Here is a 21,888-nt window from a genome sequence, read left to right as displayed (position 1 = left end):
TTGACTTGCCAGACGGATCATCTCTATAAAATGATCAAAATCCAATTTCAAACCACATTTGAATGTGTTTTAAAACAATGTGTGTTAGTTTTTATGGTTGTCGTGTCCAGACTTGACAAAAGCAGTTCAATGTGAGCAGGGAGAAATAAATCACATGTGAGCTGCCAACCTTAACAGTGCATTTGAGAGAGAGAAGTGAGAACGACACCAGTGATTTTTTTTTTTTTTTAATGAGAGAGGAACTAACAGGTTGAGAGAGGATGATATGCAGGAAGAGGAGGAGAGAGCAGCGAGCCTTTTACAGCCAGGGTGTGCTCAGAGGAGAGGCAGTGATTCACTGACACAGAGAGGAGGAGGAGGGTGAGAGAAAGAGTGATAGCCCCAGAAATCTTTTCACTGCCACTGCCAAGAACAGCGGGAGAATAGGGCGAATGACAGAAAGAGGGGAGAGAGATAGAGGGAGGAGAGGAGAGCGTGATTGAACACCGGCTGCTGCACAAATAGTATCGGTGTCCGTCACCTGGCCACTACACTGTCCTCTTCAGCAGCACGCCTCTCTGTCATGTCAACTGTGTGCGTGCGTGTGCGTGTGTGTGTGTGTCGTAGCTCATCTGACAGGGTGTGTATCTCTACAAGTAGATGCTATAATAACGTGGACTCAAGACAACAGAACCTCTTTCTGTGTGGGTTTCTGCTATAGAAATAATAAATATCTTCCAAAATTCTCAGGACGTGTCTTTGCCACGAGGTCACTTTGCTGAATATATTTTGTAACTCACTAAATTTATCACGGTAAATGATGTAAGTGATGGCCAGCTGTTTTTCTCCACAGCAAGGAAAACATTAGCAAGCAATAACCTTTTAGGTCATTAAAATGCACTTATTTAGTTGTGGAAAGTCATGGAAAAGTTATGGAATTTAAAATCAGAAAGATGTATTATGACGATCTCAAGGTTGGTTTTGGGGCATTTTTTTAATTTATCAGTTTAGACTATACATAGAGCCTGATCAATTTCCAATACTTTGTTGTAAACCATCATGTTCTGGGTATAGCAGCTGTCAAAAATGACTCTTTTGCACTCTGTTAAAATACTTTGAATGAATGACCCACAGAGCAACACAAAAACATAAATATTAGCTTTCAGTTAAACACATACGATTGCATATTTAGTTCATGCTCAGTGTGAAGACAGGCTGTCCAGATCCTTCCTTAATCCCTCTGCAACATCCGTGTCAATGACAAACCTTTCTTCATGGAAATGATACAAAACACCAGAGGAATCCATTGAAAGAAGCTGTATGTCCTTAATGCAGGGCTATGAAGCTGTTAAACATAAAAACAAAAATAGAAATATTGCTTTAGGACCTAAAATCAGCACATACTGAATATTAAATGACTGAATTCAATCTGGATTATGGGGAAGAAATAAAAAAAAAAGCTTGATCACAACATTCCAACTTGTCACTACATGAGGCTCATATCTTGACCCAAAGACCATTCAAAATGTCAAGCTGCTTTCTCTCCATCACCAGATGGATGGTGATGTTTTGAACTTTGTCACAAGCCAATGCATCAATCAATCAGAGAATCAATCATACCAAGAAAAAAAAAAAAAAGAGTCAATCAAGTGTTCATTTTGTGACACTGCATAGGCCAGCTGTTTTTGTGGCATACGCTTTCAAAGGTGACATTTGATGCTAAACCTAAAATCAATATTGAAGTGGTTCTTATTGTGTAACATTATTTTGACTTTTTGGTGGCTTTTTCTGTGATAAGTGCTCATTGCTGTGGTGTTTGTGCCCTCACAAAGCATTACTTGTGAGACAATGTGGGCGGTAGTATGATGTCTTTTCCTTGGAATTTGCCCTGATGTGTGATTTAGATTTTTCTTATAGGCGGGGCTCTTTTCTTTGCTCAAGCATAAGTATGTGTGTGTGTGTGTGTGTGTGTGTGTGTGTATGTTTTGGTCTAGTCAGGGTAGTTGCTGAGAGGAGCATGGTTATCAGAATAAGCAGCGTCCTGTGGTGAGCTGTACCCTGGAGACTGATTACAGCAGTCTAGCAGATGCAAATGTTATAACCAATCCCTTTTACCTATGGCTGATTAAAACACTTCTTATAGGAGAATATTACACTAACTTACTGAATTGGATCCATCTGAGCACACAATTATTTATCTTTGTTTCTTAGATGCTCTTAGATTAGTTTCTGATTTTGTGAACTGATAATGGAATACCAGGTTTTCTCTCTGCCGTAAACTGAAAAGATTTACATTGCGTTGTTAGAGAAAAGGCAAAGTGGAATTGAGTCAGAGGCCAACCCCTAACCTTATTAAATCCATAATTATATTTATCATTAAATCATATATTATATTATCCATCATCAAATGAACGTTACTCGCTTGTGGTCTTTGTAAAACACAGTCCCATTTCTGTGGACCTAATCTAAAAGGATGTGCCGGCAAATGTGTTTAAGTAATTAGACCTGATTAATTGAGCCAGAGTTGATGAGCAGAGTTAATTGACAGTCTAAATGAGTTGAGCTAGGAGACACCGATCGGGTGGGTTGTCTTAAACGCTATTGGTGCTAATAGGTCATGTTTCGGTTAATATTTGCTGATTTGATTTGAATGAGGAATTTGTTCATTTTCATACAGGATAGACTTTTTGATTTACATTCTAGTGGTGTGTGTGTATGTATGTGTGTGTCTGTGTGCCATGAGCCAACAATGTCACGCCCACTCTGTGCTCTAGTGTCGCTCTCATCCCATTATTAAAGGACAATAGAAAACCTTTTGGAAGAGACCCCATGCAGACTGTGTGTGAGCTGCTTAATTCTCTCTTTTTCCTGACCTTTCTCTCTCTCTCTCTCTGAGGAGTGTTTAGCTCAACAAATCCCCATCTCTAGCACCACTCTAATGATACTAATTGTCAGTGTAATTATGTATTGATCTGTACTGTGTGTGGGTGGTGTGTTGCATACATCATTATCAGGAGTAATCAGTAAATGCGGGGTTGGGGTTGTGCCTGTATTGTGCATGCTAATAGTCTGTGTGTTTTTCTTTTAAATTTATTTTTAAATTTGTGTGTTTTTTTTTTCTGTGCTTTGGAGAGGAACCACTTTGCCAATTGTTAATCTAGGGCTGTGCAATATGACCAAAATCTCATATCCCGATATAGGTCATTTCATATTCCGATAACGATACATATCATGATAAAGCACATTTTCTGTTAATTCAAAGAATAAATAGTTCTGCAGTTGTGCTGCACACACAGCGGAGCAGAGGAGAGACAGTGAACCAGGTGAAGTACTCAAGTTGACAGTAACTACACTCATTATGTTACTGTAAGTGCATTAAAAGCTTAGTGACTAAAAAGCCAAGAGTAATTTATTAATGTAATCAGCGCAAAAGATGGAAAGACTCCAAATGATAAAAAATATTGCCGTGAAGAGTGTGATTTGCGACATATCTAACAAAATAAACGAGCATAATAAGAAACGACAGACACATTCTACCACTGCCACATGACATATATCCTCATATTGCACAGCCCTATGTGGATCCTTCTTTAGATAAACAATAAGTAACTATCACTTTTTTCGCCACTTTCAACATGTCCTCTTTCAGATGATCAGATCATATCCAACATATACATCTGGATGTTATGGTCCTCTAAATCCAAAATGTATTTTGTTGCCTTCTGCAACAAGACACTCTTTGCTGCAGTTAACCGTAAAAAAAAATCATATTGTTATGAAAAAAACTCAATGCTTTATCAAGTTGAAAGTTCTCTCAAAGTAAGAAAAAATGTTTTTTACTGCAAATCTTAAAATCAAGTTTTGTATTACAGTTTCTTATTTTCCCATTTTTTTGTGTGTCTAAGTGACTAATGGGGACAGCAATTTTTGAAATTGGTCCAGTATTGCGTGAGAGCGCTGCAGCCAGCAGCTGCGAATAGTAATCCTTCGGGGCAATAGTGCCCCATCAATGTACGTCCACTAAAAGTGCTTTATTTTTGCCACTGACAGGCTCAGATTGTTATTATAAGTGTCTGACAACATTATGGAGAGGACCATACAGAAAAATAAAGCATTTTTGCAGATGTGAAATGAGGTAGTATAAAATAAAAATGTGTTTTTGACTGCCGATGTTCCTATTTATGCGCTGTGAGTTGTGAGTGGTTTTACTTTTAGATGAACTGACTGACCTAACTAGCTGACCTTTTATTTACGTCTTGACTGACGTTTAATATGGCTCGGATCTATTATAGGTAGCATTGGAAGTTGTTGAAATATCTTTTGCTTCTTGAAACCTTTTAAATCTGCTGACCCACTGCTGGTCACAGAGCAGCTCCATCAGAGCAGTCGGAGGTTAAGTACTTTGCTTAAGGGCACCTGTGGTGGTTGATGATGGTGGGAGGCAGTGTGTTACTCATTCATTTTCCCCAACCCACTTTTCCCAGCTGGTGTGGGGATTTGAACTGATGATCTGCTCACAAGCACTCTCCTTGTTTCTAACTGCCTGTGAGGTTACATTGGCTTTGGTTCATTTTCAGTGTCTGTATGCCTCTTTGTGTGCATTCATGGTTGTATTTTTTTTTTCCTGTATGTACTCAATACAGTATGTATTATTTCTTGTGTGTCTCACCCATTCAGTTTGATTGTGGTCTAAATATGTGGTGACAGCTTTTGGAAGCAGCTCCCTGAAAAGGTGCCAAGTCCTTGAGGTTTCACTGTCTGCCTGGAGTGCACTCAACATTGAAATGACTACCCTGCAACCCATGAATATGGAACTGGTGCAGTCATCTCTTTTTCTAAATTATTGATCAGTGAGGATCAAGTAACATATTCTAGGGAAGAGCTACAGCGTCTTGGAAGGAAACAATTCATAGACTGTAAACAAAAATAAATGTCTTCCTGCAACAGATTGTTTTTGCTAGTATACCTCTAGTCCTGAGTTGTAAATCAGTCAATAAAATTAGGATAATGAAAAACCTTTCCCTCAAAATGTTGTTAGTGCATTTTGTGTTTTGTCAAACACCTTCGAGACACAACCAATCAAACACACTCTGTCTGGAAGGAGTCTGTGGCGTCACAGCTGACGTTGGTGATAAGCCTCATGAGATTTCTACCTGTTATCCTAAACACAGAGGTCATTTTTTTTAAAGGCGTGTGAGTGGTTTGTATATTCATGTATTATATAACTTCATCGTTTGTCATGTACTGTGCTGTCTTTATGCAGGCTAAACCTCTGCGATTAGGGTGTTTATTGCCTTATGGCAGTGACTTTTTTAAAGTTAAATGTAATTAAATAACAAATTCGTAGAAAAATAGGAAACTCACTGTCATATTCTCTGAAGGTTTAAGTAAGTAGCTCACCGCAAAATTAAAAAAGCTCACTGTGCGTTTGGTGGTCGTGCAATAAGATGGTGAGTCATAACTGTATTACCTCCAGTAATTCCCTTAATTGAAACATGAATTGCTGTTGGGTCGAACAAAATCCCCAAATTAGTTGAGTGGGTTTAAGAAATGTGGAAGAAATAAATATCACAAATAGCCAGAGGACCTTCTTACAATATTCATATTTTTCTATATGTATCATTTTTTTTATATGTAAAATTGCCTTTTTAATAGTTATAGTTGTTAGTTGTTGAAGTTAATCACAGTATAAACCTATAGTGTGTCATTTTTAGTGAGCATTCACAGTCAGACAAAAATCAAACTGTAGAAACCTTTTTAGTGTTCAGGCTACATCATTTTCTATCATCATGAATTATCATAATAATCCGATCATAAAACTTCCACTGTGTGGTCACAGAGATATATGTAGTGTTGACATATTGCAGTTGTACTCTAGTGTGTGTTCATTGACAGTTTCCAGTGCACTGGTGTCAGTGCTGTACATTGAAGAGCTGTCAGAGTAAGCAAACATCATGAAGCCTGTAATTGGTGGGAGGTCAGTAGTGTGTGTGTGTGTGTGTGTGTGTCTATTATATTGCTTCTGGCTAAAAATAAGTGTGAGAGAGGAACCTATATACTTCTCGGACAGTGGTGTCGATTGGCTTTGATCACATATACCGGCACACAAGCTGTGCATCATGAATGTGTAACTATGGATACAATCAGATGCTAGGTTGCTAGGTTGCTCTTCTGCTCTGTAAACAAAGCATTTACACAGACACACACGTTAGTAAAGGCACCTGCATCAGCCAATGTACTCCTAATAGTGTGTATGTGTGTGCTTGTTTGTGTGTGCACGCTCTCGTTGTTTGTGTAAGGTTAGAGGTAACATGGATAGATGCGCAGACTTGACTCCGTGTATGTACACACACATACACAAAAACACATGCAAGCACACACACAGATGAATTGCAGGCTTGTCTTGAAACCATGCCGTCAGCGTTAAAACAGCCACTTCTGTTCCTCTCTCCTCTGTCCTCTCCACTTCTTTCCTGCTCTCCGTGACACAAAAACATAACTCTGTTTCTTTTATTTGGAAACATAGCGGCTGTTGGGTGCAGCCCGATTCATTTTTCTGTCGCTAAATGAATGAACGTGTTTGTGTTTGCCATACATGTTTTCCTATCACCTTAATTGCTGTAAATCAACAACACCATATATGTTCCTGCACATAAGCCCGTATTGTATTCTGCTGTTTACATATGTTTCACTGAACGGAGGTGACTATTGACGAATTCAACTTGAGGTCGGCGTAATGTGTGCCCAGACATATTTTTCCTGACGTAATATGCTAGAGAAATAGCCATCATAGGGGAATGATTATTCAACCATTTCCTGCAGTGTGGGGCAGCCAGTGCACATCTGTAATCAGTCAGTGTTATTGTGGGCTGAGTTGTGTGTACACGCGTGTTTGGTGCCATATGAATGACTATATTTCATCGTTTTGCAGTGTGAAGTGGCTAAGGCCCGTAGAAAGCAGCTCCACCCAGGGACAAACCACACTTGTGGCTGTTTGCCAGCAAAACACGTGACCTCGAGCAGTTTCTAGACCACTCTGGTTTTATAAGTGTGTGTGTGTGTGTGTGTGTGTGTGTGTCTTGTGTGTAATCCTCATACATTGTATCAGCTGTAACTAGGGCATGTATTTCTCTGTGACCTTGAATATCAGCTGACAGCTCACATGGATTGTATACTGTATGTAAACACCATACATATAATGGTTGACTCTCAGCCTGCATGTCAACTCCCATTAAAGATCACAGCTGAGGGAGATTTATGTGGTTCTCAGCTTGGACATAAAACAGATTAATAGTCAAGTAATTGATTTGTTGATTGACAGAAAAATTATTAATTTTGATAACTGATTACTTATTTAAGTCATTTTTAAAGCTCAAATTGCAAATAATTACTGGTTCCACTCTTTCACAAGTGAATATTTTGTGTTTTTCTTTGTCTTACATGATAGTAAACTGAATAGATTTGGGTTTTGAACTATTGATCAGAAGAAAACAATACTTTTAAAATGTCACCCCGGGCTCTGGGAACTTCTAATGGATAATATTTTCTGACATTGTAGAATTGATTAATCCAAACAAGAATCAGTAGATTGATCAGTAATAAAAATAATCATTAGTTGCAGCCTTCATATGCAAATGCACATATTAATAATCATGTTTTTGATAAATGCCTTTGTCTTTGTGAAATAATAGATTAGAACTGGTTCAAATAGTAGTATAAAAAAAACATCATTAGTTCCTGTTATCAGTTTTCACATGACTGCCTGTGGCAGGACACACACACACACACACACACACACACACACACACCCTTCTTACGTCAGTGCTGCATGCACCCTGTGAAAACTGAAGCAGGAATCCTCTTCTTTCTGCATTTGTAAGACCCTGCTGCCAAAGTCAGTGGAAGGTTGTTGGTTTAACTCTTTCATCCCGGGAGGAGTTCTTCGTCTTTGAAAAACACTGCAGAACGTTAAATACAGTCTCCGGCCAACAACCCTGCAGAGACCACAGAGGGGAATATTCTTTCCACAGCTTTAATTCACGTGGGAATGTTTTAGTGCCTTAAATTGCAGAACCCACATCAGAATCTAGGCTCCATTAAAATGCTTTCCAACCTCAAGGGAAAATGCCTTTTATTCTATGCTGATCCATGCTGTTTAAACCCTCCAGACCTGCAGGAATGCTATAGCACCTTTACCCTCCAGTGCCCCAGAGAGACCTATATAGGCTACTGTGTATGTATGTATGTATGTGTGTGTGTGTGTGTGTGTGTTAAACCTTATGGACTCTAGGGGCTACTGTATACAGTATTTCCGACAGTTAGTCTCCTCCATAGAAGATGGATTAACCCTTTTAACTGGTTTCCCTTAGGCTCTGACGTCATGGGATTGCTTGTGTGTACATGTGTGTGTGTGTTTGTGTGTGTGTGTAAATGTGTGTGGGTCTGACTCTAATCCAGATTGATGGGTTTCTTTCCCATGACTATATGGTTTAAAATTGTTGCCCCTAGTTGTATGTCATATGAAGACGGTGGGATTTGTTTTGTTGCTTGTAGCAAAATCTGTTCACACGCACACGCTGAAGAAATAAACTGGATGCTTTGGCTGAATAGTTGCGTGTGTACTGGAGTGTGTATGTGTGTTTGTGCACAGGTTTACAAGTCCGTACATGTGTATTTGTCGGTGTTTGTTGTCTGTCAGTAGCCTTTGTTCCTTGGAAAGAAATTGCCCCCTAGCCATAGTGGTTACAAAAGAAAGTTGTTTCAGGTAATGGCTGTGTGTGCTCCTGTCTCTCACTTTCTTAAGCAAACGCACACGCACACACACACACACACACACACACACACACACACACACACACACACACACACACACACACACACACTTCCATACATACAGAGGCTGCCATTAAAATGTCTTCTTTTCTTTTATTTTTTTCTTTTACCATGTGACATCAGTATGCGGAGAAAGAAAGATAGAGCAATTTCTTTGTTGACTTCACTTAATAGCCAGCTGACCACACAGCTACACACACATCCTCACACCTCTACACTCTTTGGAGAACATAATGTAGGTCCAAAGGGGTGTGCGAGGGGAGAGATGGCGGCAGAGGGAGACTTGCCATGGAGGGATGGATGAAGAGGAAGATGCAGAGCGATTAGGGGAGGAGGGATGGATGGACAGAGGTAGAAAAGGACAGGGAGGGGGGTATCGATGTGTGCTCAGTTACTGTAGCAGCTGGAAGGAGACGGACAGAAAGAGGGAGAAAGTAAAAAAAAAAAAAAAGAAAAGGCAGAAAAACGGGTTATTGACGTGCGCTGAGCTGCAGGCAATTTAGGCAGATCGGGAGGAAGAGAGCGAGTGTGAGGGGTGTTATCTTTTCTCCTGTGTGGATCAATCAGATGATGTAGTGATAAGACTGTGGATTACACCGCCATTTACACACTCCCCAAGTGTGTGTGCGTGAGTTTACCGACTCACACATGTGTGTGTTGGCTCTTGTTAACACACACTAACGCACATTCAGTTCCACACTTTAGCAGTCAGTCAGAAACCTCTCGTCTGACACGCATGTTTCACACTCACACGTTTGGTCTCTATCGCCAAAGCAGCATCCAAAACAAGACTTAAAAAAAAACGGACACACAAATGTTAAGAGCTGGAACAATCGGTCGATTAATTAATCAGTTGATCGACAGAAAATGTTTTATTTTGATACTCGGTGAATTGTTTTGAGTCATTTTTTGAGAATATATGTCCAAATTCTCTGGTTCCCGTTTCTTAAATGTGAATATTTTCTGTATTCTTTAGTCCTTGATATTAGTAAACTGAATATCTTTGGGTTGTAGACTGTTGGGATAAAAGAAGACGTATTAGGTTGCATCTTGGGCTTTAGGAAACAGTGATCGACATTTTTCACCATTTTCTGACATTTTATAGACCAAACAACTAATTGATTAATTGAGCGAATAATCAACAGATAAATTGGTAATGACAATAAAGAATTTTTTTTCATTAATAATGGTGACTATTATTAATTGTTTGGATGAATTGATGAATATGAAACGTCAGATGTTCATTTTAAAGGCTCATTACAATTTCACAGTTTCAAATAGTTTGTTTTGATGTAAATCAGAGAAAGGAAGCAAATCTTCACATTTGAGAAGCTGGACCAAGTGAAGATAAAACATTTTTGATTGATAAATGACTTCAACAATTATCAGATTTCTTGTCAATAAGTTTTCTGTCCATCGACTGATTAATCGACTCATCATTTCAGCACCAATCAAAGCATACTAAAACTAGATTCACTTTGAAAATGTCCATGATAGAGAAAATGTGTTACAAACTGTTCATTGTCCACTTTAACCTACTTCATAGGGGACTGATTATACTTTGTGTGTGCGTGTGTGTGGTAAGTGGTTAAGGCATCATATGGGCCAGTGGGTTGCCTGGGGTGATAGTCCCCTTGTGACATTGGAATGCTCCAGATATTGTCACATGGTCACCAGCATTACCGCCGTGTCACTGCCGTGACTGAACACTCTACAATATGCTAAAGCTTTTGCATGGTGGGATTCTGTTTGGGAGAAAGAAGGCTGTGTTTATGAATGGCCCGTGTTTGAATAGGCTGCGTAACATGTTGGATAATCAAATAAAAGTGTTTAAGTTAGATGATGCACCCTCAGCCCTCTCTGCTCTCCCACTGTTATATGGAATTCAAGTAACAAGTGGAGTTTCAGGCGGCTCCGCTGCTTTCAAGCTTTGCTTTGTGAGGCGTCCTGGGGAATCACTTGACGTCTTAAGCTTGATCCGGCCCAGGACCTTTGTTCTGTTTCGCTTTGAACTGTTTAACAAAAACAAGGCTACAAAATACGATAAAGGATATAATTTAAATCATACATCACTACTGTCACACTCTGGATATACTGAATCAGAAGAAAACTGTACGAGATCAAATAAACTTTGTGGAGTTTTAGAATGAAAGCCTTCACACTTATAAAGGAAGAAAGTGAATCTGAAGTGCATTTGTTATTACAATCCTTCTATTTCCTTCTCTTCACCCTTCACATTTCTCACACTAAGTACCAAAATAAACACCTAGATTTGTGTATTAAGTTTGGTGTGAGAAAAACACTCAACATATCACCCACCACCTTTCACAACCATACATTTGTAATGATTTTTTTTCATATTAAGGTAGATAATCAACATTATAAAATGATGCTGATGATGTTTTGAACTATTGTCAGGCCTCTTGTCTGATCCTTGTCTTCTCTTCTTTCCTCCAGCCTTTGCAGATAGACGATAACTTCTGCGGCCAGGACTTCAACCAGCCTCTGGGGGGAACCAGCACCATCGAGGGCATCCCGCTCTTCATCGACAAAGATGATGGCATGACCTCGGTGGCGGCTTACGATTACCGTGGCAACACTGTGGCTTTTGTCGGCACGCGAAACGGCAAGCTGAAGAAGGTATGAATGATTTTTTTTTTTATTTACGTGTGTGGATTTCCCCTTTTCCACTATAAACAGAACAAAGTGTTGTTTGTTTTTTGTTTTGGTTGTTTTTGAGCGTTGAAGTTGAGAAGTATTTTCTGCTTGCTTTTTGTAACTTGTCATTTAATATAGCCAAAGGGATGTAACTCATTTATGGACACATGTTTCCTGTTTTGTATGACGAGTAGCTTGTCAGCCAGCCAGTGGTGTTTGTCAGGGTCGTCACTGAGTGAATCTGGGTTAAGACTTAATCGTTTTTACACCAATCACTGCACAAACACTTTTTTTATGCCAGGATTAAATGCGTTCAGCACCATTTTTTTTCTCATGAGCTGCCGTTTCCAACAGGACACTTAAGTGCTTCTTTAAAGCCTGTTTCATTTAACAAGTAATGTAAAGCGAGTCCGCGGCTATTCCCTCGTTGATTGTCATGTTAGTCACGTCAGACATAAAACGTTACTGCCGCGCTGTGTCCCAACCACACGTACAGCCTCGCCTCTAATTTTAAGAGCTCGCCTTCAATCAACCCAACAGCTATGACCGGTGAAAGGCTCAGCTGTGTTGTGTCGTCTTTTTTTTTTTTTTTTTTTTTTTTCTGCTCAGCTGTGCAGCACTGACTAATTCGGGTGGATAGATTGAGGGAAGGACAGAGGATAGAGTAATGATGGATTGATTTCTATTAACTCCTTTTTAGAGTCTGATTTCTAAAAGCATTAATGGATTGTAACTTTTCTTTGGAGAGCAATTTTGGAGTGAATTTCTGTACGATCACAGTGATGTAGCTGTTGTACCCTCACGAGGAGGAATGAGAAATCTCTTCGGGTGAAATCATGTTAACTGTACATTCAAGTAACAGAGTGGCAATTCTCTGGATTGATACGGCTGACTTGTAAATAATTTGTCGTGTGTATGTTAGCTGTACACTCTTACAATATGCTATAATTACAATTCTGTGTGTAATATGCTTGCGTGCAGCTTGTGTATTTGTTGCTGTGTGTCACGTCTCTCTGTGTGTGTGTGTGTGTGTGTGTGTGTGTGTGTGTGTGTGATGTCTCCAGTCTATGGAGGACAGAGCTCTCGGGGTAAATGGTAGCTCATTAGAATTCACCCCGTTTCCCTCCACACTGCTCAAGACCTGTCATCCATTCAATATTATGAATGTATAATCAGCCCATGTGTTTGTGCGCTTTTAATGCGCGTTTGTGTATGCACGCCGTGTTTGTGTGTTTGTCACTCACAGTACGCATAATAATGTGTGCGCTCGCCACGGCGCGGATCCGTGTGCGTACGCGCGCGTTTGTGTTTATGAGGGAACGAGAGACAACAAACAATACAATGTTGACTAAGATTCAGCACTGTGCATTTGTCAAAGTGACACCCATTCACTTAGCTTGGCAACAGTCCCTTTATTTATTTAGCTATTCTCTTTTCTCCCGCATTGTTGTGCACTCTGGCTGAGGTGTGTGTGTGTGTGTGTGTGTGTATGGAACATCACCTGGGAAAGCAATGCTACAGTTGGCTGTTGAGGTGTGTTGTTTTTTTTAATGCCTGTGTGCATGTAACAACAGAGCTTGGAGTTCTTTTGGCTGCCTTGTGGTTCAGAGAGGAAACCCTGAAGAAGAAAAAAAAAAAAAACAAACAAAAAGAAATCTGGTCTTGGAAAATCTTCAACTTGCATAGAAAGAACAGTATCTAAAACCTGACATTTGAGCACACACATTCACACGGAGATTCACAGCAGTGCCAGTGTGTCCTGCCGTTAAGAAAAACTCAATGAAAATTGTGACAATAAGGGAGAAAGACAGAAAAGGCAGAGTAGTAAAGAGACAGATGAAATGGAATAAGAGTAACCGAATTAATAGTCAGCGATCGGGCCTCTCTGATTCGGCACACGCTCGTCCTCCTCCGCTGTGTGTGTGTGTTAGTGGGTCAGTGTTTCTATGAGTGATTTTTATTTGTGCGATTATTATCTCATTAGCAAAATAAGTAGTTTGACTCCTGAGGATACGTTTCTACAGGATTATGTTTTTTAGCATCCAACAGTTTTGTGGGGGCGCACGCAGACCATGATGTAATGACGGAGCATGTTCCCCGTTCTTGCACTTGTCCTCTGGAGAGCACTAGTGTTGAATGTTGTTTATATAGCCATGCCTGAGGAGCTGGAAGGGAGAGAGGGCTAGGAAAAGAGAGAATATTGGTAGAATGGATGAATGCGCTTGAAGGAGGAAGTTTTCTGGCATGTTGTTCAGTCACAGTTTGAGAGAAAGAGCGGGGAATTGATAGAATTTGTAAATGGCTGCGTAGATATTATTGAACAAGCATGTCCGGACGGGATTATTTTCCTCTTCAGGATCCTGGAAAATGTATTAAGAAACATTATTTTACATGTAAGATCATTTCTTTCTTCATTTAGTCGGACTTGAAGTGTTTTGATATCATGTTCAATCTACAGTCAGAGTCTATTTTTAACCGACTATACAGCCTCTTTGGCTCAGCCTCTCAAGGTTGTCCACAGCTACAAGATAGTGGCATAAACAACATGTTCAGTGCACTAATGAAGTCCCTCTGTGCTTTGGTGGCCACACACACTCGCACACACACTCTCACGGGGGAAGCTTCTACTAATGAGTCCTGGTTTGATGGGACGTAGATAGGAGAGATACAGAGGAAAGGAAGGGAGATAGAGAGAAAGATGAGGCAGATAGAGAGAAGAGCAACGAGAGGCGGAGAAGAAGAGGAAGTGATGAAGAGAGGTGATGTCCACTGGTGTGATTAACTCATTCCAGCGGTCATCTGGATACCGCTGCGGTCAAGGACACAGCGGCGAGCCGGCCATCCGCTGCACTTAATATTTAGGATTAAAAGCCTCCATTCACTTTGACTGTTTCATTATCTCTGTCTGCTTGGCTTGGCCTGTCATTGGTCAACCGCGTGTCTGTGTTCATCTGTCAGCAGGCCAGCTTTACATACTGTTGCATATCTCACTCTCTCTTCTCTCCTTTTTTTTTTTTATGTCTTCCTGTCTGAAGAAGCACTGTAACTAAGCCACTTCTGTCTGCGGAGGAAAGCAGTCAGCAGATGGACATTCGAGCAATTTGGCCAATTCTCTCGGCCACTTCTGCACATTAAAGCACTGTTGAACATTGACAATGAAAGGGCATTCACCGTGACTCGCACACACACTTGCACACGTATACAAAGTCTCAATAGGTGGTCTGAGGAGATGAGACAAAAGGGAGGATCCCAGGCGATAATCCAATACCTATTGTAAGCCCTTTTTTTTTTTTTTTTATACCACACACACTTACACACAAACATGAGTTAGGATTCCTCAGCTGCGCCTTCCATCGGGGGCCAATGTGAGCCATCTGCTGTGTGCATGTGGCCAGTGTGCCATGTGGTAGGAGCCCCCAGTGCCCGCTGTGTGCACCTTGTGGCCGTGCCAGGCTCAGGTGGGTGGGTGCGGAGGTGCCGTCCAACCCCCATTCATCTCATCGGGGCATCAGTGAAGAAAACCCAGAAGCTCTAGGTACAAGACTAATTGGAAAAGTTAAGACAATCATTCTATTTATATAAACATTTCAAAAAGTTTTATCATTGCAGTATAAAAGTCCTTCAAAGGGCATTTGTACCTAGTACCTTGTGGTTAGTGTGAATGTCTCATAACCACAAGATAACACGACTGACCTCTGTACCAACCAAAGTGTTTCCATTACCTAATCAACATTGGTTCTGGTGTCCTCGAGCAAGAACATGATCCCCTATCAGTTAACTCATTATAAAGGATGAGAGGATGACGGCATCAGCTAAGCAGCTACAATCTACACATTAAGTGCCAGATGGTATTTGACATGTTGTACTTGCTCTACACACAGTAGGCCCCAAGAAGCCACAGTTGGGTTTTTATGAACGACGGCTCTCTAGTTTTATTTGATCAAAAGGATGAGAACCAATATTTAATGTAGGCATGAGAAACTCTTAAGCTTTGTATTAAATATGGTAATACAAAATAATCACAGGAAGACAGTTTGTCCTGGGGATGATACTATAATTTATACTCGAGGTTTGTGCTTTGCCCAAACTGCATTAAGTACCTTCAGCTCTTTGAATGGATTCACAGACTTAGTGTTGAAAATGTAAAACACTAGATTTAAAACAACTTCTAACCTTTGTAAAACCTCACTAACCTAAATTAGACTATCCCAGCAATTACAATTAAACTCTTTCTGCAGCTGCTTGACCAAGAAGCTTTGATCAGTTCTCTTTTCTGTAAGAGTTTTACTGTGAAATACAAGCAGGATGTGGTTTTATGCTAACTTTAGCATTTGTGCTTTGTGTTTTGGGGGTATCTTTTCATGTCATCTTGTACATAGATTGTTTTCATAGTACATGCACTGGTCACATGGCATTCTATGGGTTAATAACAAGTGACAGGTTGTCGTTTCTATGTGTATATCGCTGCGTGAGGTCACTGATGTATTCCATCGGGACCGCCGTTGTCACCATCAGGAGACTGTGTCACAGCCTAATTGACTGACGATTGTTATTCTACTGGTGCATAATGCTGCCCTGTGTGTATGTGTTTGTGTATGCGGGCACGTGTGTTTGTGTTTTGCATTTAAATGTGTGTGTCCACCTCCCAGATTTACAGACAGGACCTCCACCTAAAAAAAAAAGGAAGAAAAATAAACACACTGTGGAAACACACCAGTAACATTTAACCAGTAGTTACAGTCATGGAGGTTTTATGATAGAAAAGCTGTGTGTACATGTGTCTTTCTCTGACTGTTTATGTGTGTTGTTATCGTTCTGCTCGATAAGTTACTAATCTTAAAATCCTCATCAGAAAATATGGTCTAGAGACTTTGTTCCTGTGTGTGTGTGTGCGTGTGTGGGTGTGGTGGGGGCGGGGGGGGGTTGTGTCATCATTTGGCTCAGCCGGCCGAGCCACGAGTTGGCCAGGGCAGCAGCACAGAGGCTGGCTTTGTGCAGGCGTTTGGTCGCCCTCGGTCATTAGTTCACACAACTGCATGCGGTCACACACACACACGCAGAGCGGATGAGAGAGAGACGGGGGAGATGGAGATGTGGAGAATGATGAAAGGGATCAGATACGTCTGGGGGAAGAGAAGTTAAGACCGAGCGTTCAAGACAAAACAGATAATTTACACTTTGCGTTTAATACTGAGTTTTTCCACTTAATTTAGCTCTTTCCCAGAGCGCCATCAGTCATCCAATCTTATCAGGATGTTCTCAAATTAACAGCAAAATGTGTCATTTTCTGCAGCGCTTTCTCCTTTCTCCCCACAGCACAGCTTTTAAATGGCGTTTCCCTATTACATACAGCCCAGTTAAGCCATAATGTGTGAGTGTGACAAGCCAAGCATATAGAGTATATCTCTCTCACCACAAGGACCATCTCTTAGCATGCAACCTGGCATGAAATAAACAGTCAAATGAACTAGCTAGCCAGCTAGCTTCTTGTAGCTATTTACTGCCTAACCAATGACGCTCAGGGCTACCACAGCTGGACTCAGGGTGACTGAGAGTCCATGTGTGTATATATCTGTGTCAGAAACACTGTATATTTGTCAGGTTTTGAGAATTAGTGTGTTTCCTGTATTGCGTGTGCATGCGTGCGTCCTGTTGAAACATGTGGATATGAATTATCTCTCATCATCACCATACCGGGTCTTTCTCCCATCTGTTGGCATGTCCTCTCGTGTGGCTACACTCCACCTAGCACAGCACACAACATCTCCTTGTGGACGCGCACACACACACACACACACACACACACACACACATTTATACATAAAGACACACTTAGGCCTCGCAGGTTGCAGCAATTCATACAGTGAATGTGAGATATATTTGTGACGTCAGGCCTTGGGTGCTGCCACCTCCTGTGTTTATCATTGTGTAACAAAACAGCTATATAGATTGTTGGATGTTGTAAGCTTAAATAATGTCTAAAATGCATCCATAACAGTCATTCTTACTGCAATAGCCGCTGTATAACCACAGTTATGAATTAGTAAAATGAATCATCCATCGCTTCTTCACGTCGCCTCTCCGCTTCTGTTCTCCCTCTCATTTTCTGTTTCATCTGCTGCTCACATATTCTCTTTCCGCTCTGTCTCTGTCTCCTCCTGTGATCAAAGATTTCTCTCCCTGATAATAGTTGAGTGTTGTGTATGCGTAGAGACGAGATGCAGTGATCGCTATTTTTCTCTAATCATTCCCTCTCATTAAAGAGAAGGGCAGAGCGTGCATACACGTACACATACGCACGCAGAGTGTAGACATCGAAATGTACATGCATGTGAGTTTGCATGTAAAAGTAGGTGCGCGACTGTGCATACACGCACACACTTTCACATCTTAGAAAATGGGTTGTAACACTCACGTTGTAAGGGTAGACATTAATGAGGGGTCTTCTTAAAAGATTTAATGCCACCCCATCTCCTACACAGACACACACACACACACACACATTCGCTGATCCACCCACACAGTCTCATTAAACCAGCGTCTCTAACTCCACACCTTTATCCTACAAGAGCCTCATCTGCCATAATGATCCATATTTCCTACCTTACTAACAAGCGCTGGTGACTTTAAGGGACACTATGAATTGCTGCAAGTTGATTATCCTCTTATCAATTCCTAACAAATATCTCTTCCTAAACTTGGAGCCAACTATTACCTGGTAATTTCACCACTGCAGTGCTAAATGTTCAAAGCTAATCACTTTTAAAGCACAGGATAAGTTACGGTGGGCTCCTATGTTAGCTAATGCCATTGATGAGAACAGTTCAGTCCTTGATAATCTCAGTGCTAATGCACTTCAGCCCGCTTCAGCAGAGTGTGACTGCACTGCGCGGCACTCATTCACTACCTCTGCGTTCCCATCCTAATTCGCTACTACCAGGGGTTAATGAGGCAAAGTGAGGAGTAGATAGAGAGAGGGAAAAAAGCTGAGAGAAGGCCGGGAGAAAAGGAGACAGAGGGAAAAGAAAGAGCGAGGGAGATGAATAATAAATGTGCCATGCTAGAATCCATTTTTAAGGGAAGATTAGAAGAGTCTGGATGCAGGCTGGGATGCTCACATGATCCAAGTGAGGGCTAGGCCAGCCTGTTTCTAGGTCATCTCCATTAGACATCTCGGGATAGAACATCAAAGAATCCCTGATTTTAATAACATATATATGTGCAAAGTTAGATGTTTTAAATTGAGTTTTTCTTTCAGTTTTCAGTCTTACTCATTTGTCAGGAAGGTTTATAACCTGTGGTATTGAGAGATATAAGGTTCGTATGCCTTATTAGGCACGGATGGAATTTTTGTGTACATTATCAGGCTGTTGATATCACATCATAGCTCTAAATTAAATATTTATGTCATGTTTACAGTGAGCGCTTGTTGTTGTTGACATGGGACGATGTTTATTTGCCTGTAGAGAGGGAAGTTGTGGTTAAGGAAGGGAATTTAGTGTCCTGGCATAGCCTTGTCCATGCCAGCTGACTCAGCCAACAACACACCTGGTGGATGGCCCGGTGCCAAGACTCCATGAGCGCACTCACTTCTGGCAAGACACACACACACACACCGCACACACGTGTACTGAGACCAGAAGGGATGTCATATCTCAAGCTAACAAGCCAAAATGAGCACATTCATGCAGGTATATACAAACCTGGACTCACACTGGGGCAAGTTGGACGGCAGCACAGTGTCCAGAGGGTTAGGCATGAGTGGCACAGTGGGTAGAGATTACCTTTGGCCCACAGTGGCTGTATCTTACATACAGGCACACACACACACACACACACACTCACACACGTCTCGCACACTCATTTCCTTGCAATTAAGCCCAGCTGATCACAGTATATGCCTTGGCTTCGAAGAGACTCTCTTCAAATGGCTGTGCAGCTCTCTACAAGCCCTTAACAACCATATATGGAAGCGACATAACCTCTTAGCCATTAAGTGGCAGGACTGATCAACTGTTTACAGAAAGACACACTTAGAAGTAGGAAACATGATAGCGCGAGATGCGGATCTCTGATGCCTCCCTTAAATCTCTGTAAACAACAGGATGTGAGGAGCTTCATCATCTGCATTACGCCAAATGATGAGTATAAATGAGTGTAAATACATGAGTTACTATCAAATGAGCTAATCTAGCGTGAAGAATGCAGACAGCAATACACACAAACACACTCTCTTATGGGAAGCGACTGTAGCAGGCTTATCAGATTACCCATTGCCAAGCTAATAGATTCTTAATAGATTGTTTTTGATTAGTTCCTCTGGTTTAGTGACATTAAGATGATTAACGTTTGTGTACATACGCAGGTCAAAGACGCAACACGCATACATTAGCGTACAGTATTTGATTAGTTAGTAGAAAAACACTATTGCTGGAGTGATTTTTCCAGTGTTTTGTTTTGAGTGTGTAACTCTGTCACATGGTTGTCATATGCTTTGGGAGCATTTCAGGGCCACAATGTTCAGGCTGGGCATAGAGTTTGCGCTCTCTCTCTCTCTCTCTCTCTCTTACACACACACACACACACACACACACACAGCAAAATACCCTTGAGACACACACACAGATGCACAAAAACAACTCAGAATTCAACAGCTCCCCATGTTAATCCTTCTCACACAGCATGGTGGCGTCTCCCACCGTCTTAACTAATTACCCCCCTGCCCTGCATCCGCCAAAGGGAATAGCCTTAGCCTGGAGCCTAGTCACAATGTTAGCTGGCTTGGTAACTTGCCCCCAGCCTGTCTGCTTTTAGCCCACTCGCCTCCTGACCACTGCTAGCCATCTTGCACTGACCTTGTGGCTAATCCTGTTAGCATAAGGGTTGGTGATAGCCAAGCGGAAAGCCAATCCGCCATGCTGGTCTAATGCCCTCTGGCTAATCTTTTAGTGTAACAGTTGGCTAAAGTGAACTTACTTCATTTTCTTTCTCATTTGTTATTTGTTCTACTGTGCCGGGTGGCAAGTCCGCTCTTAATTACTGAGTCGAGATTTCATTTAGTGCTAATTAAGAGGAGTAACTGTTGTACCAGCAGTGGCTTAGGCTCTTGTTTTTAACGTTAGCGGAGCTAGCAAAGAAACAGCTAATGGCTCTATTATTGGTGCAGCTGACCTTTTGGCTTTACCATTTCCATCTGTTAAGTCCTTAAAAATGAAGAATTAAGCATTTAAGAGGAGGCTCACTGGGCACAGTGTTATTCACTCTCGCAGAGGGTTATTTCTTTTTTACCGCCTCTCTCTTTTCTGTTTCCCTGCATTCTTCCTTCGCCTCTCCCCATCCAGAGTCTCTTAAGTCTCAGAGACAGAGAGAGCTCATCTTCTCCTCTTCATGGTAAAATATTTATCCATCCTTTCCTTTGGTTCAAATGTTTCAAACTGATGGAGTCTTTAATTAGTCATGTATGCATCTATCTCTCTTCTCCCTGCCTGTCTCTTGTTCCCCCTTCAGCTCTAGTCTCTTTCGCCCAGCCCCTCTGTTTTTCTCTTTGATTCACTCACACCATTGCCACTCTCTTTCTGCTCCTCTCTTTTCTCCACGGAGTCAGTCATTAGCTGACTGACTGACTGACTTGTGCATCTTCTTCCTTTCCCTCCCCTTTCCACTCCCTCCCTCCCTCAGTACACACCCACTCTGTCCCAGCACAGCCTTTCTTTTTCTCCTCCCATCTTATTTTCACCCTACCCTACCTTCTTTACCCGCCCACCCCTTCCCTCCTCACTTTCTCCTCACCGTCTTTGCTAATATGGTCCTGGCCACAAATATCGGTGTGAGTTGCTGAATTAGCACACCAAGGTACACAGACACTCCCAATAGCCCCCCCTCCCCAGTTTCCTCCATATCTTCTCCATAGCATTAATTGCACAGTGTCATCCTAAATTGGCTAACACCAATTAAGCCCTCACTATTATATTTAATTGGTCATTTAGCTTGGCTACAATTTGAATGCAGTGTCTCCCTGGAAATGGTTTAGTTGGCCTCCCGCAGCACATGTGGCCATTTCGGAGACAGTTTCCTCCTCCCTGTGGGTTTTACAATGGTCTGGCCAGCTACTGCCACTGCCAAGAACAGAGACAGAGGGGTGGTGGCGATTGTGTGTGTGTGTGTGTGTGTGTTGGGGGAGTAACAAATGGCAGAAGGAGAGATATTCTCCTCTGTCTACCCTTCCCTCTCTCTCTCGCAACCATCATCACACCCCTCTCCTTCTCCGCTCCTCCATCCATGTGTTGCTGGTGGATTAAGCTAATTAAAGCACCGCAAACAGGGTCTCCAGAGAGAGGCCGCATACACACACATTATTATAAGCGCACACACACAATAGGAAAAACAGGCAGGAAACATGAGAACAAGCTCACATACATA

At 41.5% G+C, this 21,888-nt stretch overlaps 1 protein-coding gene across 4 annotated transcripts in view; it reads left to right on the top strand.

The window, feature by feature from the left end:
• The window catches only part of LOC121893940 (plexin-A1-like), a 191,984-nt gene that overhangs the window by 42,958 nt on the left and 127,138 nt on the right, over positions 1 to 21,888 (top strand). For all 4 annotated transcript variants that reach the window (XM_042406145.1, XM_042406142.1, XM_042406143.1 and 1 more), the window contains exon 3: positions 11,269 to 11,451. In XM_042406145.1, coding sequence (XP_042262079.1) covers positions 11,269 to 11,451 — 183 coding nt within the window. The remainder of the gene's footprint in view (positions 1 to 11,268; positions 11,452 to 21,888) is intronic.

The sequence above is a fragment of the Thunnus maccoyii genome, chromosome 3 (assembly GCF_910596095.1).
Source record: "Thunnus maccoyii chromosome 3, fThuMac1.1, whole genome shotgun sequence".
NCBI classification, from domain to species: Eukaryota; Metazoa; Chordata; class Actinopteri; order Scombriformes; family Scombridae; genus Thunnus; species Thunnus maccoyii.
This window is presented reverse-complemented; position numbering and strand designations above follow the sequence as displayed.